A 16,027-nucleotide genomic window follows, 5' to 3' on the forward strand; every position below is an offset into this window, starting at 1 on the left:
ATCCCTTATACCTATAAAATTAAGATGAGACCAAGAGTTCAAATATTAAGATGCTATGGGGCCAAACAAAACATCTAGAAAACAAACTGGTGCCCAATAATAAAAAAATGGAGAGAAAAATCTATCTGAATATTTTTGAACCTTCAAAGAGATTTGAGATTGGTTTGACTAGTTTATGTTAGCAGAACCAATTTGCTTACCCCTAAATCAACCTTTTGCTTCAGGACTGGTCTCCATCATGTCAGGGGGTACATGTTTCTAAGCACTATACTGGATTCAATTTAGTAACTTCAAGGTTCCTAAATGCAAGTGGGCAAATCAAGCATAAATCTCACCTCCAATAAGATGGAGACACAGATAATAACCACCCTCAAAGAATCACGTTTATTGCTTTCTGAATTCTAATAATTAGACAACACAATTCATAGTTCTTACCTTTGACATCTCTGTGGATAATCTGATTCTCATGGAGGTAAGAAAGGCCACGCAGCAATTGTTCTGTATAGTTAATAACAACTGATTCTTTGAAGGCTCCATATTTACTTAATAAATGAGCAACTGATCCTCCTAGAAGATAAATTGTTTATATTTTATCCAATAGTTATACTCATGATTAGCATTAGATAGTTTTGGCTGCCAAAAAGGGGACTAATTTACTTTCTATGATTTTATTGAACACTACTAACTCAATTTTTCAAAAATACATGCTAAATGCATAAACAAATAATTCTATCCCGATCTCAGTTGTGTTATTTCCAACTGCAACTCAGAACACATTTTAAAACTATTTGCCTTAAATATCCTTTAAAAAGAAAAACTGGACAAAGCCTTGTAGAAGTGAGTGAGGTCTGTTGCTGAGGGAAGGTAATCTAGAAAATATTCAATTTTCTAAAGAATAGCACATTTTAAAATATTGTTATTGTAAATGATGATACTAAAAGAGAAGCTTCCTTTTTACGGTTCATGTGGATCTTTTTTCTTTTTCTTATCATTTATATATATTTAATATGCAATAATTACATATTTTTTAATTTCATAGAAAAAATACAAAAAAAGCTAATTTTTCTATCATTTTTGTTTTCTAAAGACAATATCTGCATGTCTCAAACATTGTTCGCTGTGAGCTTGTGCAGCCACTCAGGAGAGATTCAAACGCCGTCCAGTTGATTAGCAAAGTGCCCACAGCTAGGTTTTTTGTTTCTAGTGGTGGTGAATATTCACACATTCCTCTGTGCACATAAAAGTTATTCTGCACATGAATGGAAAAGATTAGCGGTAATATTGGTTTCAAATGTTCCTCTATCTGGACATTGGTAAAATGCAAGGCCCATTCCTGACATCACCTACACCATATTTTATTTTTTCATGAAAATCAGTCTTTTTATATTTGAGTGTGCTTCTTCTCTTAAGTTTTTTCATTCTCCTAGTATTCCGGGACAGTGTTTTCTGTACCATTACATTCAGTGATACTCACTTGAGGTTTGTACATTAGATGTCTGATAATATTGTGCACCTACTAGGATACATAACTGTTGAAGAAGATACAATTTTCTCTTTCATGGTCTCATTGTCTCTCATTATGATACCATTCTGTATCTGGATTTTGAATAACTATGTTTCTACTAACTTGTAATGATAAATCCCTATTTTAGAAAACTCACTTGAATCCAAAAGGTCTTTGAATCTTTCCAGTTTTATAAAAATGTTTGGCATCCCAAGCAGATCTAGCATAATTTTTTTTTCAAATTATTCTCTCTGAATTTGATACTATGCAGTTGAGAATGAAGTATTTTAAACTGTATCAAACTGAGGTCTGCATCCCTGATAGCACATAACTTCTCCCCAATTTGAGCACAACTGAGTAACAGGTCTTTTCTTGATACAGCCATCTCATGATTTTTTTAGATGTGACATGTAGTGTTTAAGGTTTAATGCTCCCATTTTTGCATGCAATTTCCCAGTTTCATTTTTTGGGTGGGGAGAGGGAGGAGAGAATACATGGAGATTTAAAAAATGCAAATCTGAAACTATTCAATCCACAGAATGTGTTACTCATGTCCATTCCACATTAGATAGGTCTGCTCATCACATACACTGATGGTGAAAGTTTTCCCCATCAGTAGTACTCCACATTGGAGCAGCTCTGCTGATCCCTGGAGTGGCAACTCCATGGATACCACCCTGCCCCCAGCTCCAGCTCCTTCTTGTCAGAAACTCTGACAGTAGGGGAGAAGGGCAGGTCATGGAATGCACATGGAGCTACACATCTTGAACACCACCAGTTAAGGACAGGTAACTGCTCTTTCTTAGAGTGATAGCTCATGTCCATTCCACATTAAGTGGCTCCAAGCAGGGAGCTGATGGTTGTGTTGACTGCAGCACAGCTCTGCCAAACCCAGCGTAGTTTCCAGTTGGGTGGCAGAGAAGCCAAAGGCATAAGTGATTTTCATGACATCCTCAGACAAGGGCAAAGCCAAACTGTTGGACGCATCAAACAGTGTATATGCCGATTCCTCGAGCTCCTCAACATGGAGCCCCAAATTGGAGGTGACCCATTTCAGGAGCTCCTGATGTGCCTTCACATTATTACGCAGAACCAGGGCTCAGGGACTTGTGATAGCCTTATCTGGGGAAGATGAGGAAGATGCTGGTGCCATGAGTTCTATCCCTCCCTTCCGCGGGATTGATTGCTGGGTTGCTGTGACTTCCTGCAATGGGACCATGTCTGTCTCAGGGGCTTGCACCTGCTGGGAGGTGGGAGGGGGAAGTTCCTAAGGCTGATGGCCTTTCTGAAGTCCCCAAAACTGACAGGACAGCTGAAGTTTGGAAATCAGGGCATCATTCACTGTCCCTGCAGCCACTCTGGAGGGTGCAAGATTGTGGGTGAGGGTGGCGCTTTCAGGGCTTGTCCTGACAACAGAGAACCCTGTTCAATATTGGCCTTGAAGGTCTCTCAGGCTCCATCTGGTGACTAATAACGGGAGTACCTCTATCTTTGCTCTCTGCCCGGCGATAAGAGCTACATGCTTGCAAGAATCCACCTGAGCAGAATGAGTATCGTCTCAGGGCCTCGGAGAGTGTTGTAGGCTGGCAGACTGGCAACAGGAACTCAACAACTGACACCGCTTGAGATGACAACGAGACTCAGAACTGGAACAAAATGAGAATCAGGTCCTATAGCCCACAGACCTCTGTGACCAGAAAGATCAACAGTATGGAGACCTACACAGGAGTGACCAAGATCATCAATGCCAATCATCTGAGCAGTGCCAAGACCCTGGAGAAGCAGGTTATCCGCCACACTGCCCAAGATAAAGGGCAAAAGCTTCAGCCTGTCCACATCAAGGCTCTAGCGAGTACTTCCCCCAGTCCTGCCTCCTGTGCCCATAGTCAGGGGAACAAAAGGGCGAGTGTGTGAAGTCTGTCCCCACTATTTGAAGCTTGAAGGCTTCTTGCTGGAGAGCACTGGCAGGACAGTGCTTTGGGAGGGAACCAGGACTGCAGAGATGGAGACAACTGGGAAGGGCCCAAAATGGGCTTCCCCCTTAATCATGCTACTACCTGAGTGGGTGCCACTAGCACGGGCAAGGCCAGAATGACTTGTACTGCCTGAAATACCTCTAGTGTAGATGGTGCTTCCACGTGCTACAATCTTTCATTGCTATCTGGTGTCACTAGAGTGAGAGGGGGAGGGCTGGGCTGCTCTGCCCGAGTTGGTCCCCAACTCCCCAATGGAGATGTTGACCTGCCCTCCCTGGGTCTTGGCTCTCCTCCCGACTTCCTTTTGCCCTTACGGGAAGTTAGGGAACAACTCTTCACCAGAGTCTTCATCTTTTGAACCAGAGGCGGTGAGAGGGGAACAATGTCATCCTGATGATGGCACCAGCAGAACACTCCATACCAACGTCATGATGCTCGAGGCAGAGTCTGATCTGGTCTCCGGTGCTGGGGTCAGTGCCAAGTCTGACTCAAATAAGGGTGCCCTGAGGCAAATGCCCCTTTCCTATTTCATTCCAGGCTTGAAGCATTTGCAAATACAGAACTTTTCGCTAATGCGTCCCACACCTAAACATCTCAGGCAGCTGTTGTGCAGGTCACTAACAGGCATGGGACACCTGGACTCTAGATACTGTTTGAAGCCTGAAGACTAGGGCATGCCTTACTCCTAGGCTACATCCCATCTGGTACAGTGCCAACTTGCTAACAATTAACTAAGGAAGCTACTGAGAGAACAATACACATTAAGCATAGACTGTCACAGGAATAGCAAAAACAGGCTGAAGAACGGCAATTCAATTGCATCATCACTGGCTGCAAGAAGGAACTGGGGGTGGGAGAAGCACACAGCATCCCTTATACTGTGCCATGGAGCGTCACTCTAGGGATCACCAGAGCCACTCCCTTATGGGTACTGCTGAGTGAAAAGCTTCCAGCACTGGTACATGTGGCGAGCACACACATCTGAAGTGGAATAGACATGAATAATCACTTGAAGAACTGTAAGCTTCGTTAGCTAACCGTGCTCTTAAATTGTGCACACGGGGTTTGTACACTTGATGAAGTGCTCACCAGTGAGCATCAAGACCTTTCCTACTGCACATTCTTAATACAGAATTTTCAGATACATGTCTATTAAATCATCAGCTTGCAAGCTGTGTGCTGGAATTCCCACGTGGGTCACAATCCTGTTTTAATGGGGTTGCCAGGGCTGGCATTGAATTGCTGGGGACCAGGGCTGAAATTGGACCTGCGTCCCACTACCCTGGATGGGGGGCCAGGGGGAAGAGAACAAAGCTGAAGCCCAAGGGCTTCAATCTTTGGCAGCAAGGCACAGGTTTCAGGACCCCAGGGCTGAAGCCCTTGGACTTCAGCCCCCCATACTGAGAGCAGTGGGGCTCAAGCTTTGGTGTTCCCCTCCATCTCGCCTGGGGTGTCAGGGCTCAGGCTTCAGTCTCCTCTCCTGGGATCATATAGTAGTTTTTATTCTCAGAAGGGAGTCATGGTGTAATGAGGTCCGAGAACCATGGTGTTAAATCAAACCCACTTTCCCTGAGCAAAACAAAGTAAGGACTCTCTCACTACTAACTTATAAATGTCATCTGCTTTAGCCACATTCATTAAATATGGGTAGAATTTTTACATGAGAAATCCCTCATCCATATACATGCTCTCCTGTAATTCAGGAGCAGGTGAAAGGACTTTTGCTCAAACTTTCCTAACAAAATTCACCTTGAGCATGGAAAAGTTCAAGTAAAAAGTGTGTACTATGAAAAGATACCAGTACAATCACTTGCAGACAGAGTTGTTTTGCAACCTAAAATAGTGCTGGCTACTAATGCCTACAAGGATATTACTAAATGTGCAAATTGCAGTCACTCATTAAAATATATTAGTGTGGAAACACAAATTGTAATGATCATTTAACACAGTGAAAACCTCGGAAAATGGAGAATTACTTTCTTTTTAGAAGAGAGACAAGTAGGCATTTGCTTTTTATTCCAGAAGTTTCATTACCTCTGTGCTACGTATAGAATACTATTTACCTGCCATCCATTCAATAAAGAGATTATAGTTGCTCTTCTCACAGGTAGCACCCATCATTCGAATGATATTAGGATGGTTCAGATGACTCATCATCCTTATCTCTTCTCTCAGTGCTTCGACTACCTCTTCCTGCTCAGATGATGTGTTCCTGACATACGTCACCTATTTCATAAAAACATTTACATTTTATTTTAGATAATAGTTTTGAATTTAATGTCAGCTGCATTTACTTAATTGTTAACTTGATTTTGGCATGTTAGATTCAGATTAATGTAGAGATTAATTCAGATTAATGAAGATTCCAACGGCATGAGAGGGCGCTGCGGCGTCTGCGTGGCATGGCAGAAACTGCTAGAAAAAGTCTCCTGTCGCCGGCGCAAGGACATGCCAGCACCCAGAGTGGAGCACCCATGGGGACCACTGGAAGAAGAAGCTGGCTTTTAAGTTGGCTCCTGCCTGCTGCCCCCACTTCTGGGGAACTGGCTGCTGCCCCTTGCTGCTGACTCTGATACAGAGCCAGCTGCGCAGGGTGGCAGCCCGCTCCCTGGGAGTGGAGCGGGAGTTTGCATGTATAGTTCACAGTAACCGATAAGCCAGGGTAACCATTTAAATTATTATTCTATTTCATCTTATTCTAATTTTCAAGATTCTAGAATAAAATAATCAGCGGAACAAGCAATGGCTCACAATGCAGGGCATTGTGAATCTGCAGATAATGTCATAAAGGGCAAATATTATTACAATCTGCTCCAAGTAAATATACCTTTGTTCAATTTCTTTCCTCATGTTCTTTCAGTCATTAAACATCTAGAAAATACTGAAGTAGAACATATACCTGTTTCACTGCCATTAATGTCCCTGTCCCTACATCTTGAGCTTGATAACAGGATGAAAATGCTCCAAGTCCTATTTGCTGACCTTTGAGCCATTCCACATCTTCTCTATAATGGTGCTTTGCTTTGGTATGTCCAGGCAGTGTTTCTGGAGTCTGCAAATTCAATTAAGATTAACTAGTTAAAAACTTAAAGTGCCTATATGAAAATTATGACTTTTAAAGTAAATTAGGGACAACAGTCTGAAATTTTATCAGTTGATGCATTTCCCTTAATCACCCTTAAACTTGAGATTACTACTCCGGACAACATGTGATAGCTAATGCCAAACATGGTCATTGTATATAGAGATTGTAGTTGACTATAAACGGCAAGAACCCAGTTCTTGTATACTCCAGTAAGAGGCTTTTTGAAATACAACCTAAATTATCTATTTTTAAATAATTGTTTTCAAACCAATTCTGTGTTTAATAAAATGCATCTTAAATTTAAACACAAGCTGAAAAAAGGGCTCAAATTCATACATTACTGTTACCTTATTATTAAACAGCACTTAGAAAGTCCCATTTGAGATTGGATGCCAATATACCAACATATAAAAGAGTCCCTGTCCCAAAGACCTTGTTATCTAAACCTACAAGACAGAGTCAGAAGGAAAACAGGGGCACTGAGTGGAAGTGACCTTTCCCTCTATATTTTATCTATACTGACCTCATCTGTTCTCATAGTTTCAATTAACATGTAGCTGGTAAGAGCTAAATCAATCTTTCCACCCTAACCTCTACTCATCTTGTATGTCTGACATATTATACTGAATGTGTCACCAACTCTTGAGTGACCAATTCTTGCCTGGATCCAGCCCCCGAGAATCAGGCCCTCACCCCTAGCGTTGGGGTGCCAATGGTGGTGCTCCAGCCTCCCTGCTGCCCCTCTGGGGGCTGGTGCTCACAAAATCTACTAGGCTGGGCCCTATTATGCTCTGGTGTACAAGGATAATGGAGGGAGTGTCTTGCTCCTTTTCAGTTGGGGCCACAGTGAGGTTTTATCCCCACTTCTCACTTGTGTGCGGCCCCTGACTGATTTTTCTGTGGGTCAGTGGCCCCTGACCCAAAAAAAGTTCCCCACCCCTGTTCGAGGGGAAGGAAATGTGTCCTCCTTATCAAAGCTGTCCTTACCATTTGTGTTACCCTTTGCAGCCTGAGCACCTGAACCTCCACCCCTTGTTGGGGACGGGGAGCTGCTCTGCCACATTGTGTACTTAAGGCTCAATGGGAGGGAGAAGTTAGGAGCTGTGGAGAGGCAGGAGAAGGCAGGGAGGCTGGTGGGGGAGGGCAGAGCAGGGGCAGGCTCTGGGGCAGAACTGCAGCCTGCTGAAAGGGGAAACAACTGGTAAAATGTGCCGGCAGCTGGACATAGCCTACAGAGAGCTCAGAGATGGGGCTGCTGGAACCAGTGCTGGCTGTGGCTGCGTAACATCCCGTGACTAGGCATACGCAGCACCTGGTGCCCCACATTTAGTGGTGCTTTCCCTGTATGCCTAAGGATGGCCCTGCTCTCTGTATCTGTACACCGTTGAGAACACACTACATGTTCATTAAAATAATGGCAATTAACTGAAACATGGGCTTATTGGAGAACTACAAAACAAAAACAAACCCCCAAACCACAATATACTCACATCCTGCTGAATAATTATGATATCTTCACCATTTTCAACCTGTAGTTGGGGAACTACTGGTAGGGCATCTTGAGATGCTGACATTGCCATGGCAATAGCTAAAGCCTCCTCTTCTTCAGCTTCCATCTTTTCCTTGCATTTTTGATTATGATTTACATCATCTTTGTAAGTATCATCATTTTCCACCCGTTCAGGAGAAAGAACTGCAACTTCAGACTTGAATGTAACCGTGCCATCGCTTGTAGGCATAGAGGCTTCAAGTAAGTCCTCAATACTGGAATTGAGCTCTGCATTGACATCCAATTGACTACTCTTCTCCTCTACTGGTGTGAACACTGTCTCTCCACTTGGTATGACTGCATTACTACAACTGCTACTGACGTCACACTGTACAATACCATTCAGCTCAAGTGTCATATTAGTTTTTGAGGCTTCTCCTGGCCTGTTTGCATCGCCTGGAGCAGGTCGAGATGGCTTTGGCCTGTGTATGTGACTGGATGGCACAGCCCTCGCATGGGTAAAAACTTGGGAAAGTTTCTCTGATTCTTTATTTTCAGAACAGTTTCTTTCAATGTGTAGAGAATGTTTCCGTTGTGTTTGAGGAGAAACTGAGGGTATTTTGCAGGGAATGAATCCCTGTCTGACTTTAGACACATCTGTTACAAGGCCAACTGGTACAGTTGGGGTTGAGGGAGAGGGTGACATTGGGAATAATGACTGGGGGTGACTGGATGAGGGAGAAAAGTTCAAACACTGACTATGGGGTCTGGCTTTTGTTTGAATGGCCGGCTTTGGTTGCTCAGTGGTTACTGCTGAAACAGGAAGTCCTAAAGAAATGTCAGCCAGTGTCTCAGAAATGTCCTCTGGACTGGCACTCAATTTTTTATTACCCAATCCTCTTTCAACTTTCCCTGATAACTGAACAGTATTGTTAGGAGTATTACTTTGTGTTGTTTCTGGCGAGTTATCTGGGGCGCAAGGCTGCATAAAGTCATTACACCTGCATTCCACAGAATGCACCTCTTCCATGCCTAGTTGGATGGCTTCTGCAATCTCCATTTCATCTGCTATTGCCAACAATCGTCGTCGCATTCTTGTGTAATGAGTTGAGTTGGTCACACTCAACATTTCTAACAGTTTTACAAACACATGGGGTACTCTTGCAACCATTCTTGCAGCACTCAGAAATACTCTCCGGGACAATTTACCCACCATTGAGTGGGAATTATCAATAGACTGCAAAGCAAAATTTAAGAGGGACAGCAGCTTCTTATACCTAAAAATAAACAAATATTATATATAAATATATAGTATATGCATGTGTGTGTATACATATAGAAATACTGTTAGTTAATGCTCATATGTGCGGATATAGAAGCAATCTGCATGATATATAATAGATAAATACATTGACAGCCAATGTATTTATTACTGCATGAGTGTTTCAGAATATGGTTTTAGTATGAAAGGCAAATTTTTCCAGGCTGGCAACTAGCTGTCTAAATTCTATCTATAGTCATTTATGCATGCAAAAGCCAACCCTTTGCATTAGATAACTTTGGCAGCCATTTTTCAAGACCTGTCCAACAAGTCAGTTACAGAAAAGAAAAGAAATACCTGTCTACTACAGAATCAGCTTGTAAAACATCTCCACTGACAATGTGAGGGTAAAATTCTCCAGGGAATTCCAATAAAAGCCTGTCTATAAGACAAAGACGTCCAAGTAGCGCTTGCCAGTTGTTCGGTTCAGTCTCAGTTCCCAGAATACAATTTAAGATGTAATCAACACCACCAATACCAATGGACCCTATGAAAAACAGTTTAAGATCAGAATTAAATCTGTTATCCCCAGCCAAGACTCTATAAAGCTAGGTTTTGATCTACCAGAATTTATTGAAAGGTAAAGACAGCATGGTTGTAAAGTACATAGATACAGAACAATTTTGTCAGAATTGATTCCCCCACAACAAGGAGAACGTTCTCAAAGCAACACAGTTCCCTTTACAATACCGAATTCCAATACATTCTTCAATATAGCTAAAATGATTCTTAATGTTTGCTTACAGTCAAAAACATATGTTTATAATTGTTTAGGTATAACAGAGCTGTTATTACCAGATTTAAGTATTTCTCTACCAACTGCTAGCTCTCCTGCTTGGCCTTTACACATCTCCAACAGCGTTGAAACTGAAAGCTGACTTGTGCGGCTATAAGGAAAGGAAAATCAAAAGTAAATCCTGCAGTTTATATTTTTAATTAACAGTTTCATCATTAACATATCTGGAATAGACCTATCAATAGACTGGAGATTATTTGATATTCTTCATTAATAAATTATGACAGAATAATTTCAGTGTGATTTCACATAATTTGTAACCCTCTACCTTAAATAGACTTTGGTATTGCTCACCTAGAATAATATATTGTCTTAAAATCTCCTGTAAAATTTACCACCACCCATTCTCTGTTGCACATCATTCAAATCTAACAATTTCTGAATTTTTATATTTACTGGGGAGAATCCTTTTAGTATAAAAAAAAAAATCTGTTGATACAACCTTACCTACCTATATGAATGGCCAAATCTAGGAATCCAACAATACTCCTTTTTTTTTCCTTTAAACAAATAAAAGCTTATTTCTTCTAACGTCATTCCATTACAAAGTAACCATTGATCTCAAAAATGTAAGTGGAATGGATCACCATTCCATCTCTATTAATGAGGCTCTTACTACATTTAAAAGGCAGAACCGCAGCAGTGGGGGACCCAGAGCAAGCAGGGACTGTTTCAGTCCCTGCTTGAGCTGGGTCTTGTGCTACATCTCCGCCTTTTAAATGCAGTAAGAGCCAGGTGGCCCTTATTACATTTATAAGGTAGAGCTGCAGCACTGCTGCACCTCTGCCTCCCATGTCCCTCCAGCGCACCATGGAGACTGTGCTGGGAGGAACAGCCTTTTAAGCTGGCTCCCCACATCACCAGCTCCTGTTCTTCCCCCTTTCCACCCCCACCTCTGTGACTCTGATACAGAGGCAGCAAATGAGGGGAGGATGTGAGTAGTTAACTTGACTACCTGATAAGCCTAGGCTTATCAAGTAGTCAACTATTCAACTACTCTTTTACATCCCTATAATGAACCAAATATTTATGGTGTTCTCACAATGGCTAGTTTTATTGATTTACTAGCAAATTAGTTTCAGCAGCGGCTGACTTGGGGACCCTGGGGGCAGAACAGCTGGGGTGCTGTCGGGTTGGTCTGGTAGTATCGCTCCTCGGCTCTGCCCCAGGCGTCCCCAAGTCAGCCGCCACTGAAACTGACCAGCTGCTGACTCCGGGAAGTCCAGGGCAGAGCAGCTCTGCCTTGGGCTTCCCAGAGTCAGCCGCTGGTCAGTTTCAGCGGCGGCTGAATTGGGGACAGCTGGGGTGCTGCCAGGTTGGTCCCGCAACGCCGAGGAGCAGCGCTACGGGACCTACCGGCAGCACTCCAGCTGCTCTGCCCCTGGCTTCCCCAATTCAGCTGCTGGTCAGTTTCAGCAGCGGCTGACTCGGGGAAGCCGGGGGGCAGAGCAGCTCCAATGGTCCAGCTGCCCGGAGCACTTCCGGGTTCCTGATGGTGCCGGACCATCAGGAGTGCCGGACCAATGGAGTTTCACTGTATTAATTATTTTGCATTACGGCAATGTCTGGAGGTCCCTAACAAGAATCAGGGTGCAACTTTACTATTCACTGCACAAACAGCTAAAATAGTTCATACTCCAGAAGCCATAATCTAGAATTATAATATGGAGTCCTACATGAATAAGTACTACAGAGGAGGAAATAGCACTACGTCAGGGCAATTCAGATAACCAAGATGATAAAGGATGGTGGTAATATGCACCCAAAATTTCAAATCAGTATTTGCTCAGAAAGAAAAGATAGGCTCCGTAGAGTCAATAAAAAAGTATGCTGCATTTGCTAAGTACTGCACATACTGAAAAATTATTGAGTTGCCTCCAAAACACAATGAGCAGTCCTGTGGCACCTTAGAGACGAACAAATGTATTATATCATGAACTTTCAGACTCTACAGCACAGCTAGAGTTCTATCAGGGTAATTTGGTTACTACAAAACAATTTCTCCGAAGACTTCCATAACACATTTATAAACCTACTTCTGATATACCCGTTTTAAGCTATAGCCACCAAAAGTTTACACACTCACTGCTTCTACATGGAATTGAAGTCCTGAATGCAGTTTTAAAAGATTATTGAATACAGCTTGGACCTCCCTGGTCTAGCATCGTAGGGACCTGACTGGTTCCGAACAAGAGAATCTGCCGGACCAGCAGAGGTCTCCTGCCACCAGCCCCCAAGCCTATCACCCGCTGCTGGCAGGCTGCCCCAGCAGGCAACCCTGCCTCTCCTTCCCCCTGAATCTGGCTAGGCTGCTGGCTCCCTGGGTGGCATAGGTTCCTGCCACGGGGCTCTCACCCGGCCCTACGCTCATGAGGGTTGCCACAGGGACTCTGACCCCACCCTGCCCTGGGGCTCCAGCCTCATCCCTGAACTCCTGGAGGCTGTTGTGGGGTTCCAGACCCAGTCCCATGCTACACCCAGCCGAGCTGCTAACCCTGATGTCCAGCCCAGCTGGCCCTCCTGCCCTTAGGCTCCGAGGTTCTTTGGTCCAGGAGCATCCATACTCCCGCCGGACCAGAGAGTGCTGGACTTTGGAAGTACAATCTGTACTTGAAGACATAGGGAAGCAACCACCGTACCTGTTGGCATCTGCACATTTAACTAATATAGTCTCTACAACTGGCTTGAGAAGTTGCTGCAGTTTTGTCCTTTCTGCCAAACTATGACAAGGCGTGTAAACCAGCATGGCTCTTAATGTTTTCTAAGAGGGGAGAAAAAGAAATATGAAGTCAAATTAGCCACACTTCAGCTCATTATAAAATGTTTATAAATAGGGATGTAAAATCCTGTTTAATTAGTTAACCAGTTAAACATTAAATGATGGCGGTCAGGTAGACTCTGCTCCACTGCTCCAGCGCCATGGGATGGGAATCGGCAGGCTCATGCTGGGTGGAAGCGAAAGCAGAGGGGTAGGGTTAGCCAGCAGCCCGTCCCACCCTCTACTGCCACTTCCACTCCCTATTCCTCTGCTGCTGCATAAGGGTGATGCTTACCAGGTAACTGGTTAACCTCTCACCCCCGCCCGTTCTCACCCCTAATAGGTTTAAATAATGCACATGAAACAGTGCTTTTCAGTCTGACGTTCAAAGGATTAATTCCCAACTACTATACATGCTTAATTAATGTAAGAATTACAACCAGCTTCTCAGACTGAGTATTAACATTATAGTACCCTAAATTACTGTATCGGACATCCTGAAAATATCTGACCAGATCCTCAGCTTGTCAAGTCAGTGATGCTGTGCCAAATTCACATCTACTGAAGATCTTCTCAGACAATGTTAAGAGCTGAATTGGGTCTGACTTTTAGCTGTGATGAGTACCCATAATTCCCATCAACTTTGCTTGGAGTTGTGAGCACAAAGAAGTTCTACAAATCAGCTTCCAAGTTACTTTGCAAAAATGTCAAAATATGGCAAGTGAACAACTACTTACTAAAGCAGCAACATACACTTTGTAGACAGGGTCAGCACAGACCATTGACAGCACACTGCAGCAGGATTCCACTACAACATCTCCTGAGATACTGGTCTGAGATGATCCACTAGCTGCTCCCAGAGCTCCAGCACTTGTGTTGTTTCCACTGTTGCTTCCAGAATTTCCAGTGCTTTCACCATTAGCCAGTAATAGAGCACCACTAACATCATGGGAAAGACGTCTAAGAGCCATCTCCCGTATATTCCAGTTTCTAGAAAACAAGCAGCCAACTAACTCCATTCCAAATACCTAAAAAAGTAAACATATTCCATTTGACCTGGTTGCAAACATAGCATTACAAGCTTAAGTACTGCATTTTAAGAAAAATCAAAAAAGGTTTTAAAGTGAAAAAGTCATCTTAATCTTTTATGACAGCAGATCCACTAACAATATCTGTTGTCATACAAAATGAAATACTTTGAAAGGTAATAAATCCTTAGCTATATTTTTGAAAATAGTTATCTTTCCCCATTACATTTAAAAAATATATAATTCTAAAGCCAATTACAAACGGTTAGTGAGCTTTACAGGGAGTAGTTTCCTTTGCTTCTTTCCTATACTAAGTAGGAAAATACTTTCTGCTTTAATATTCAGATTGGCAGTTCTGCTGATAAAGACTCTCTATCCACAGAATAGGTACTGAGACACTGGAAGTTCCCACACACAACTTTCCTGAAAGTGTCTGATTGATGGACACTTCAGCTGGTCCTCTCTTTAGAGGTTAGGGAGTATTTCGTCTTTCATGGCATTTCTTGGCACCACAGTTAATGCTGCCAACAAGAATGTCTATTAGTGAAAATTATGTTTGTGAAGTGACACCTGTTCACTAACAATTAGGACCAAAATCATCAGCTCTTTCATTTATCAGGGTTGTGATATTTTCCAATCTGAAAAATCCCAAAGAAAAGACAAGATTGGGGGTTGAAAAAGTTTCTTGGGAAATATTTATTCATTTTTACAAGCAACCAACTATGAAGCCAATGTGGTTCAGAATAATTTTTGGAGTCCAGGTTGAACCTCTCTGATCTGGCACCCTCAGGACCTCATCGGTCCTGAACAAAGGAGTTTGCTTGACCAGTGGAGATCATTTCCTCATACTATATTTAAAAAATGAGGAACCAGGAGATGCTTCACAAAATGGGCTTTGAAAAAATTTGTAAAAGGAAGAACAAAGCTCTGTGTTGTGCTTGCATTAAAATCAAACGAGGGGTAATACCTTTCCAAAGCATCTGCTGGCCAATATGCACAACAACAGTGGCATCTTTGGAGGAAGAAACAAGACCTGGCACAAGTAGTTTTGTACAAACAACTACGGGGATGGCCTTATAAAAAAGCAGGGAAATCCCACCTCAAAATGATAAACTGTTTTAATTTGAAATTTTCTTTGTAAAGTTACCTGAATCCATGGCTCAGCTAAATCTTTGTAGGTGGAAGGGATCTGCTGAACCCCATAATGAGTAAGATTAAAATTACTATCTTGTGTTCTCCTTTGTGATGTAGCTGTAGGCTGCTGCTGAGTTTGCTGTTGAACCACTCGGAGAACTGAAGGAGAATCCACAGGGCTTGGCAATTCATGACTACAAACAAAGAAATATTTAATGTGGATGAACATATTAAACATTTTAAAGCTCTGTACTTTAACTACATGTCTAGAAATGTGAGATTCAGTTGGTTCAGAAAACTGAATGCTTACCTATAGAAATCATGAGACCTCCACTTAGATCTGCAAAGAGGGCATATAAGTGGCTCTCTGTTTCTTCTACATTCTTCTGCCCCTGCAATGTAGAAACCATAAAACAACATGATGACTAAAGTATATTATAGACTTATGGGAATATAAAAACAAATGTATTATTATAAAAATAAAATTAAATAGTAAAATTTACTTTAAATCAGAATATATCCTTTTCTTGCTAAGGATAATAAATGGAGTGCTAAGTTCAGCTGTCTGCAGCATACCATATAGCTTCAAAGACATAATCAAGGAATATTCAACCAACTTCTGTCAGTGAAAGAGAAGCTTTCAAGCTTACACAGAGCTCTTCCTCAGGTTTGGGAATGGTACTCAAAGAGTCATAGCTAAGTACAGGGTTGAACAGATGGTTAACGAGAAAGCATTAATTGAAAAAGACTATTTAAGGTGAAGTGAGCAGTTAAAACTCCTTTGTTGTGTGGGCAGCAGTTAAGTGGCTTGCAGATATTATAATAAAAGTCATAAATCTAATACCATGTATCATTAGACAATTGCAATTCTACTCCATAAAAATCATATCCCGAAGGAAATATTTCCAGAGCACCCTCTTCTGCCTGCAAACTCCA

General features: G+C 42.4%; 1 protein-coding gene across 4 annotated transcripts in view; it reads right to left on the reverse strand.

Moving 5' to 3' along the window:
- MAP3K1 (mitogen-activated protein kinase kinase kinase 1) overlaps positions 1-16,027 on the reverse strand; it is a 94,760-nt gene that overhangs the window by 12,341 nt on the left and 66,392 nt on the right. For all 4 annotated transcript variants that reach the window (XM_075932433.1, XM_075932431.1, XM_075932434.1 and 1 more), the window contains exons 8-17: positions 15,402-15,483; positions 15,105-15,285; positions 13,667-13,957; positions 12,811-12,932; positions 10,171-10,262; positions 9,673-9,862; positions 8,056-9,331; positions 6,380-6,532; positions 5,544-5,706; positions 436-567 (exon numbers count right to left, since the gene is read on the reverse strand). In XM_075932433.1, coding sequence (XP_075788548.1) covers positions 436-567; positions 5,544-5,706; positions 6,380-6,532; positions 8,056-9,331; positions 9,673-9,862; positions 10,171-10,262; positions 12,811-12,932; positions 13,667-13,957; positions 15,105-15,285; positions 15,402-15,483 — 2,682 coding nt within the window. The remainder of the gene's footprint in view (positions 1-435; positions 568-5,543; positions 5,707-6,379; positions 6,533-8,055; positions 9,332-9,672; positions 9,863-10,170; positions 10,263-12,810; positions 12,933-13,666; positions 13,958-15,104; positions 15,286-15,401; positions 15,484-16,027) is intronic.

The sequence above is a fragment of the Pelodiscus sinensis genome, chromosome 6 (assembly GCF_049634645.1).
Source record: "Pelodiscus sinensis isolate JC-2024 chromosome 6, ASM4963464v1, whole genome shotgun sequence".
Lineage (NCBI taxonomy): Eukaryota > Metazoa > Chordata > Testudines > Trionychidae > Pelodiscus > Pelodiscus sinensis.